The 9246-nt window shown below is 47.3% G+C and overlaps 1 protein-coding gene across 1 annotated transcript in view; it reads left to right on the top strand.

Annotated features, from left to right (window-relative positions):
- The first annotated feature begins 1077 nt into the window (after positions 1-1077).
- Positions 1078-9246, top strand: part of CTNNBL1 (catenin beta like 1) — a 47231-nt gene continuing 39062 nt past the window's right edge. The window contains exons 1-2 of the mRNA XM_066198999.1: positions 1078-1179; positions 8537-8725. Of these exons, the coding sequence (XP_066055096.1) occupies positions 1150-1179; positions 8537-8725 (219 nt within the window). The 5' untranslated portion in view covers positions 1078-1149. The remainder of the gene's footprint in view (positions 1180-8536; positions 8726-9246) is intronic.

Here is a 9246-nt window from a genome sequence, read left to right as displayed (position 1 = left end):
TCACAGCTGGGGAATTATCTGAACACTCAACACCCCAAAGCCAGATGAGCTAATAATTATCTTCTATTTATCTCATCTTTAACATGCAGATTTGTTGAGTTAATTTTGCTGTGACCAATCTACTATATTTTCTTGAAACAATGGGGGATGCAAGGAACTCCTTCAAAAACATTATATATTTTTTTAATTTTCCGAGGTTTCTCAAACCAGACCCCTGCTGAGATAACTATGTAATAGCTGCGATCATTATGAAAAATTCTTTTAGCTCAAAACTGTTTTTTAAAGCATAGTTGAAATAAATTCAGTAGGATTTTGGCCGAGTTGACTCTCTCCTAATTATTCTTTTTTGTTAAATTGAGAAATGCCTCAGTCTGTCCGGGGTTCTGCATCTTGTGGAATTACAGAGCGATTTGTCCCGACTTCAGCAGAGAGAGGGGCCGTCACGTCGCTCCTGCCGCACTCGGAGCCCAGTTATTGGCCTGTTTTCAAGGTGACAGCGGTTAATGACGCCGGGTATAAATAGAAGTGTGTTGTCAATAAGCGCTGGCAGCAGTCGCCTGCACTCCCGAGCGCGGCTCAGCCCGGGGAGCGTGTTTAGAAGGTTTGTTTAGAAGGTTATGGAAAATGTGTTTCGAGAAAACGCTGATTCTCGCTGTCCCCGGGGGGGCTCTGCTGCGTGTCGCTCCCCCCGCTGGGTGACAGCGGCGCCCGGGGCGCGGCGGGGACGAGACCCCCGGTCCCCCCTTCGCCCGTGGCACCGGGAGCTCAGGGCAGGGAGGGTCCCCGTGTCACCGGGGGTGCGTCGGGGTCTCGTCCTCTCCCTGCCCGGTACCACGTGGCACCGGGGGACAGCCGGGAGGTCCCCGAACGCTGCCCCGGGACCCCCGAGGGGTGCGGGTGGCGCCGGCGGGGCTCGCACTGTGAGGTGGGGGTTGCCCCGCTCCGACCCCTCCCGTTCGCGACAGCTCCGCACCGCTATACGGCAGTGTGGCGCATCCCGCCTCTCGCTTTCCGGCACGGCCCCCTTCTCCCCGCTTTCCGGCAGTGTGGCGCCCCGCCACCCGGCCTGCGCCGGCCTGCCTTACGGCAAGTGTCGCACGGCCCCGGTGGTTTGCGACAGGTTCCCGGTGGCGGGGCCCGGTGGGCGCGATGGACGTGGGGGAGCTGCTCAGCTACCAGGTGAGCTCGGGAAGTCGGGCCGTGCCGGGGGTGTCGCGGCCTCCTGCCCTCCGGCCGCCAGCGCGGAGGTGCCCTCGTCCGTGGCCGCGCTGCGGCGGCAGCGATGCTGCTCCAGCTCCGGTGCGGCCGGGCCTGGGGCGGCCGCCGTGCGGGGCCTGCCCGGCCGCACTCGGTGCGCTCGCACGGGGTCTGGTTAAAGTGTCGCTGAGTTTTGGGGGTCTCTCCCCCTCTTCGGAGCAGCGGTGCTCGGTGGGACCCCGTTACCGGGGGCTTTGCCGCTGCCGTTTCGGACACAGCTGGGCAGATTGGTGCCCGCCTGTGCCTGGAGCGAAGACTGAGCTCGTTCCGTGGCTATTCTAGCATGTTGGTGTTTTTTGTGGTTTGTTTTTTTTTTTTTTTTTTTTTCCTTCTCCGTTTTATGACGAAGCCAATTTCATTTCGCTTTTATCAAAATATTTTTTTAATGTTTTCTTTTACTCCGTGTGTTTTCTTCCATTGCCCTGCGGTCACTGATTGCTCGTTGTGTGTCGGTATCGTGTGCGTTGATTTATTGTCCCAGGAGCAGATTTCAGGTGTCCCCTGTGAAACTGGGAATGAGGGTATGAAGTGCAATAACATTTTTGGCTGGGATTGTGTTGGGCTTTGTTTCATTTCTCAGCCCAGATGCAGCCGTGGGGTTTCCCTGGGTGAGGAAAACACCCCGAGACATGATCAGGGTCAGTGTGGCCAGGTCTGCTCCTGAGCTGAGAGCGCAGAATTCCTTGTGGAACTCAGTGTGTGCCCCGTTCCAGAGGTGGCACAGAGGTGGAGGGAGCGTCTTGCTGTTCACTCCATCTTTGTGCTTTGGGAGTGTGTTGTTTGGAGATTCTCAGGGAAAAAGGCAAAGTTGCTGTTGGGGTTGAGTTTCTCGGCAGTTTTCCCGGTGGTATTGAAGCGTCTGGGTCATGGCTGTGGGAGGAGCCTGTCTTTGAGAGCTCGGCTGGATTCCTCCTTGATAATCTCCAGGATGTTTGCTTCTGTGGCTTGCTCTGTCTCAAACATCCTTCCACATCCTGAAGACCCTGCTGGTCTGAGATCTACTCCACTTCTGTGTTTCTTTATCATTTTTAAATGTGATTTTTCAAAATCAAATTAGAATTTTCATTCCTTACGTTCCTTGGATTCTTTGGCCTTCTCCACCCCATCTGGGGGTTAGCAGTGTCATCCCTTACATGTCTGGGATGCAGGTTAAGGCATAGAGAGATAAACCTGAACAAACTCTGTCATTTTTTTAACCCAGTTCCAGTTCGAGGTTTTGTTAGTTGGTTTTTCTCTTGCTTCCAGAATGTGAACTCCCCAGGATTCCCTCCACTCTGGAGGGAAGTGTCCATCCACCTTGCTTTGCTCACTTGGATTTTGTACAGCTTTCTCTTGGATGATCTTTCAACACGGCAAGGGGTGATTGCTTGTGACAGCAGGGGCCGTATTCTGTAGAGATAAAGAAATGCTGCTTAGCTGCAGGGTATCTAAATTTTAATTTCATTTCTTGCTGCTGAAATTGTTCTTAGCTGTGGGGAAAAACATTCTGCAGCTTTCAACCAGCTGCTGAAATAGTTCCTGAAGGATTTGTCCTGGCTCTGTGCTCTCCTGGGCTCTCAGCTGAATGCAGGTGGTTCTTGGGTCTCTAGCTGAGGTGATGCTTTAGTGAGCATTGGAAGTCAGTGGTGCTGAATTCAAACCTCCAGAACTGGGTACAGTGGTGAGTACAGGTGAAAGAGGTGGAGGACCAGAAGGCAGACAAATAGCTCTGGGTCTGAGAAAATGAGATTTCTTTCTGTGGGGGCATTTCTGGCTGAGAGGTGAGGAAACAGCAGATTTCACTGCCTCCCATCCTGTGGGTGAGGCTCTGCCTTTGGGGAGGGTGGCTTGGCAGCTCGCCCAGCAGCTCCTGGCCCACTCCAGCTCTGGATTTGGGAGCTTCCCTGCTCTGGGCACTGGCTCAAAGGCTCTTTGATTGTCCTCGTTGCAGGGATGGTACCGGCTGTCAAGGAGCTGCTGTGGTGCCCCAGCCCTCTGACTTTAATCTCTTGCTGCGAATGCTGTTGGTCTTCTCAACCTCCCTTAGCACAACCCAAAATAATTGCTTTTCTCTTACACTGTTTTGAATTTTCTCCTCTAAATGTGTAATCTGTGCCCTTGCTTCGGCAAGAAGATGTTCCCCCTCAGAGCCAAACTTGGCGTGGAAGACTGCAGGCACCGTGCCACCAATTCAGCACCAAGTGTCTGCCAGAACAGGAAAAGAAACCTCTTGCAACAAAAAATACAATTAAACAGCACCTGGCCGTTTATACAAAGCTCAGGAATCCATAAACTTTACGTGTTGCTGCAAAACAGTTGCAGATGGTCTAAAGTGATGATTAAATATTGCTGCTGTTTGCCCAGATCATCCGTGTTTGGTCTCTGATTACAGAGGGTAATTAAGAGGACAAAGCCAACTCCGGGGCTGTTCAGAGTCCTCTTTCAGGTGTCCTTGGAGGGAATATGGGAGATTATTTGAAGTCTCGTTAAAGGCAGATTTCATCACCGTGAGCAATCATTACAAACGGCTAATTTTCTGATGGAATGTCAGTAAAATCAAATAATGGGGTAACTAATGGGGTGAGATCGGACTTCGATGTGCTGGACGATCTCCCCGTGGTCTGTCGGGGTTGAGATCCATCCACGGGGTGGATCTCTGTGTATCCATGGGGGCACATCATCGTTTCTGCTGCTGGGATGAACACTTTACTGTCAGTTTATTAAGTAATGGATGCATCTGATGGTAGGGGCAGCTCAGCTGAGCTGGTTGTTGAGCACTTACAGCATTATTACCTCGGTAGCTCCTCTCCTGCTGGCAGCTAAAACAAGGAGCCAACATTGGCTCAGCTGTCTGCCTTATCCTTTGGCTCTGCTCCTGGGAGTGCAGCCCGATGCTGCCAGAGGTGTCTTGGTGCTCTCACAGGGTGACAAGTGAATCTCTAATTTACTTTCCAATGTGTTGTCCTTGACCACCAAACCAGACGGTGTCAAGAAAGATCTCTGTCCTGCACTTCCCTGATGTGCTCCTTGGGTGGTTCAGAGCCTCACAGGGGAGGGCACAGGGGTTAATTCCCTCTGAAATTAATAATCTATATCCATGTGGGTACAGTGTGCACCTGTCATTGCATTTGCCCCAGTTTGTGTGGTTTTGGAGCTCTTGGGTCTCTGAGATTTCTGATTTTCTTCAGGTAGCAGTTCTTCCAGCTTTTAGCACTCAGATCCTGCACCATTTAGAAGTGCTGTGTGTCACGCCTCAGGAAGAAAAAGCATGGAAAAGTGAGATTGATAGTAGCCTGGTTTATCATAAACAAAATTAGGAAGTCATTGGAGATTCCTCTGGAGATTAGGAGCCCAAACTGACAGCTGCTGTGCTGCTTTCTCAGTGGCTGTTTGGAGCGGGCTGGGATGTGGGCACAAAAGAAGCTGCATCATTTATGAAGATTTATTTCAGATTTCATTAACAAAAAAATTCTGAGCTTCACAATAACGAGGTTACTTACAAAACAGATACCTTGGTAATATGAAACTCCTGAGTATTTCCTTCATAATAGGAAACTACTGAGACCTCTCTAAACCTTCCTTACGTTTGGCGAAGGCTGAAGCAATCAGGATTCTGAGAAATGTGTATTTTGATTTTGTGGTGTACTTAACCCTGATATTAATGTGTGATCACTGCTTGGAGGGAGCCCAGGGGCACTGGCAGATTATTGTGCTTTGATTTAGGACCTTGTTTCCCTGTCCCTCGTGTCACAGGAGGGTGCTGCTCCTGCCGCCCTCGCCGAGGGCAGGCTCTGCCTCACCTGGCTGCGCATAAACCAGGACCTGTGTCAGGTGTGTCTGGGGAAAGTCTGGACACACAGGCTTGGCCCCAGGGAGTGTCAGCTAACTGACACAACCAGTACAGGACGACTACAAGAGAAAGGGAAAGATAATTCTCCTGTTCCCAATTACCGGCTTCTGTTTACTTTATCATATTTTATAAACAGTAGCTGTTTTTAAAAACCCTTTTGTATTCATTGGTTTTTGTGTGGTGCTATCAGTGTTAGATTTAAATGAGAATGCCTACTGAATAAATTACTGTGAATGCCCTGCATTCAACGGGAACAGAATTAAGCTTAGCTAACAAAACAATTGAAAAATGCTTTTCTTGTGTATTTTCTAATGAATTCCAACTTCTTGCCAGATTCACCTTAGCACAACTAAGTAAAAAACCCCACATTTTGTTTATCAAATGATTAACTTTCTCTTTTCTACCAGAAAGGCAGAACTTGTGCAGATGTCTGTGAAGCTGTGGAATTGGTTAAATAAATGTGTTTGGACACAATCTGTGTGTTTGCTGAGCGAAATCCACCAGGCTCAGTGCAGCAACCTACGGGCTTAATTCTTGCTAGTTGGTAACAGTCCTTTGCAAAACACAAATGCAAGCCCAGGATGAAAATCAATGAACAGAAACTAATGCCTGCCTTAAATCAGTTGTTCATGACTGTGCATCTCTCGTGGAACGAGCAGGACCCAGGTGTTCCACTCGGGCCTTGGTTTCGTGGCTTTAATAAGTGCTGGTTGGGAGCAGCAATGTTCTTAGCGAGGTTTTGCATAACATCAATAAGGAGAGGCAGAGCCTTAATGCCTGCTTAATAGCGTTTGCCCGGGATTCAATTACTGCCTATTGCCAGGCTGCTGGCAGCGTTAATGATCGCACGCGGGGCACTTCCATGATTTATCATAATGATTCTGCTGCGTGTTAGGGACGCCTCTCCCAGCAATGCATAAATACCTAAAAGGGGTAAAATAATTGAGATGGAAGCAAGGGTGTAAATTCTGATCTTGAGGATTGTGTACTCAGAGGAGATGAGGGAGGGTTTCGTGATGGAGTTTTAATTTAGGTTTTGTTCTGGGATGCAATCCCTTCCCATGGCACATTACTTTGCATCTGACAGACCCCCAGCTCCCTCAGCCTCTCATTACACCTCAGGCTTGCCAGGAGCTTTGGTCCTTTCTGATCTTTGGAAGTGAGAGTGAGGAATGGGATTCCAATTCCAAATTAGGAACATCCATGGCAAATCTTGTTGAGATTTAGATGTAAATTTCGGGATTTATGCCACTAATTGCTGTATCTGTGTTTGTGAAATTAATCTGTCAAAGATGGTTTAGGATGAGTAGGGTATTACCAAAGAGTGAATGGAAGGATATAGGAAGGGCAGGGCCCCTTGTGGCATCAAGGACATTGAGTAAGGAGTATAGATTTACTGAAGTTTTTTGATGTAATGATGTAATTTAAAAGAGCACCTTTTCCTTATTCTTTTTATGGGGTTGCTGGTTGCTCAGGGAGTGTTTGAATTATTAGTTGTTGTCAATGACACGTTTGTTTCCAAATGGATCTATGTGAAATTATATTTTAATGTGCCTAGAAGATAAGTAATAGGAATCTGCTTAAAAAAAAAAAAAACAATCCACAAAACCCTTGAAGCAAATAAATTTTTCATTTCACAGAATCTCTGGGTATGCTTCCATGTCATGGCTATTGAATTATGAGCTGAGTAACTGCTTTAAAGGTGCATGGAGGCACTTTAGGAGGGTTTTAAGTCAGGAATGTACCATCCGTAATGGAAATGGCAGAGAAGATAGAGGGAGAAAGGAGACAGATAACAGAGCTTGAACAGGTCTGCCTGGGAGCGAGCAGATACAGCTCTGATTTGTGCTAATGTGTTGTCTGGGAAACTTGATTCTGCATCTTCCCTCAAGTGGTGACAAGGTGGTAACCCTGAAAACAAGGTGATCCCAGCCAGGCTGCTGTCTGGCCTGCTTCTTAACTATAATTAACTCCTCATGTGCTTTTGGGGGCTGAGGTAGGGGGGCCTTATTTTTTTACGTCTCCTGAAAGCAGCATTTTCTCCAGAGCATATAATTTACCAGCTTGTCATTGGTACTGGGCTGTGCCACTGGTGCAACACGTGGCAGAACTGGAACCACAGTTGGATTCCCTTATAGGCCTGGAAGGTTTATTTATCTCTGCAGCCCAAAAGTTCCTAACCTGCCAGGGAGCTGGAAATTCCTGTCTTGATGCTCACACTAGTGCCAGACCTGGCGGGAGAATGACACTGTCACTTATTTCCTCTGCACCTTTCATTGAATCAAACAGGAGAAAGATCCCAGTCTCAAATAAAAACAAGGGCCTGTGCTCATGGAAGCCTGGTGTGACTTGCCATTTTAGACAGAGGGTCCCACAGAACAGAAGAGTAGGGGCTGCCTGCCAGGTGGTGTTTTTTAAATTAAGATGGACACATATTAGACCTAATGAGGTCACAAAATCACCTACAAGGTGACTTGAGGAGTGATGTAAAAGTATTTTTGTTAATATTTTATTATTCCTGGTACATACAGTCCTTTTAAATAGTAAAGAATTGAGCTTTGTTTTGCTGTAGTTATAGAGCATGGAGTACTCCTCCTGTTCCAGCTTGGTTGTCCTTCAAAAATGTGAGAGACCAAATTTAATGTCCTCATAGGTATTGAGGGGAAAGTTTTTCCTTCTATTGCAAATGCTTTTATCCCTTTCTGTCTGAATGAAAACATGGGATTAGGATTAATGGACTTCTTGTCCTTGGCAAATTACCCTTAATTTTGACAATCAACTAGAAATAGTGAAATAAAATAATAGGTTGTTCCAAGCAAACCATGACGGCTTGGGTGCTGTTTTACCCATTGCCCAGGCCCTGCAGAGCTGCAGCAAGCAGCAGTCCTCCTTGTCCTACCTACACTGAGTTGGGCTGGTTCTTTTACTTGTCAGCAAACTTCAAACAGAAGGATGGGTGTGAAATGGGGTGCACACAGGAATTCAATATAATCTTGTATACATTGTGGGTAAAAAATTTTCTTTCCGTGCTGTCTGCTGAGCGTATCAGTCTGCTGGCTGTGAAATGTGGGGTTGTCTCAGCTGAGTCAGCAGATTGGGGTTCCCTGATGGGCAGCTGTGCCCCACTGAGCAGGGCTGTTTGGCCACTCCTTGTCTGTGCACTCCTTGTCCTTGCTGTCTATGAAGATATTTTCCCGTGAATTGTGTTCATAGATCAAAGACGGTAGGATGTTGACACAGCTCTTGGCAGAGGCATTCATCTACTCATGTGATGTTCCAGTTCACTAAATTAATTTCCTTTCCAGTTTTCAGAGTTGTTAAGTGTCATGTAAGCAAATCTTTTAAACAACTTGTAAGAATTTCCTCGGTATGGCTTGTAATATTGGTGTTCTGGTTTGCAAGGGTCACTAAACACTTGTGTTCGTTCACCTTTTATTTCTCTGACTTCAGCCTAACAGAGGGACAAAAAGACCCCGTGATGAAGAGGAAGAGGAAATCAAAGCACGTCGGAAACAAGCCAGTGCCCGAGAGCATGGTCGTCATAGGGAAGAAGAGTCTGCTGCCCTGGAAGAAACTGATGATGAGAAGAAGAAACTCCTTCAGATAATTGAGAGGGATGGAGAAGAGGAAGATGAGGAAGTAAGTCCTCTGGGAAAGGAGAGGCAGTGGAAATAACCAAAAACCAAACCCCTTCTCTGTGATTTCCATTTTTTACCATGTAGGTGGTGGGACTTAACGTGATTTTCCTGTACTCCTACAGCTTTAGTTTGTGGGTTTGCTTTCCTGCCCTGTGGGGTGTTCATTAATTTCAAATTTCTCAAATATGTCAGCTGAAGATTCAAAGCAGGGGTGAAAGGGAAAGGGCTTTCAAGTCTAATCTCTGTTTGGTCTGAGAATGCTCAAATCACCTTCTAAAGTATATTTTTAGGAAACAGTTTCTGTGTTCTAACCAATTTCCTGATATTGTTCTCATCAGTACCCCCAACCATGCAGCTTCTCCCCCTCTTTGTAGCTGTGCAGCAGCAGCAAATAAACAAACATTCTTCTGTACAAGAAAGGTCTTGGGTCAGAGGAGGGGGGTGGCAGCTGTCAAGGGTAAATGATTTCAAGCCTTGGAGACAGAAATCCAATGTTGCATTGGCCTTTCTGCCAAGGGCCAG

The sequence above is a fragment of the Chamaea fasciata genome, unplaced genomic scaffold (assembly GCF_029207755.1).
Source record: "Chamaea fasciata isolate MVZ Bird 193981 ecotype frontalis unplaced genomic scaffold, bChaFas1.0.hap1 SCAF_17, whole genome shotgun sequence".
Taxonomy (NCBI): Eukaryota; Metazoa; Chordata; class Aves; order Passeriformes; family Sylviidae; genus Chamaea; species Chamaea fasciata.
This window is presented reverse-complemented; position numbering and strand designations above follow the sequence as displayed.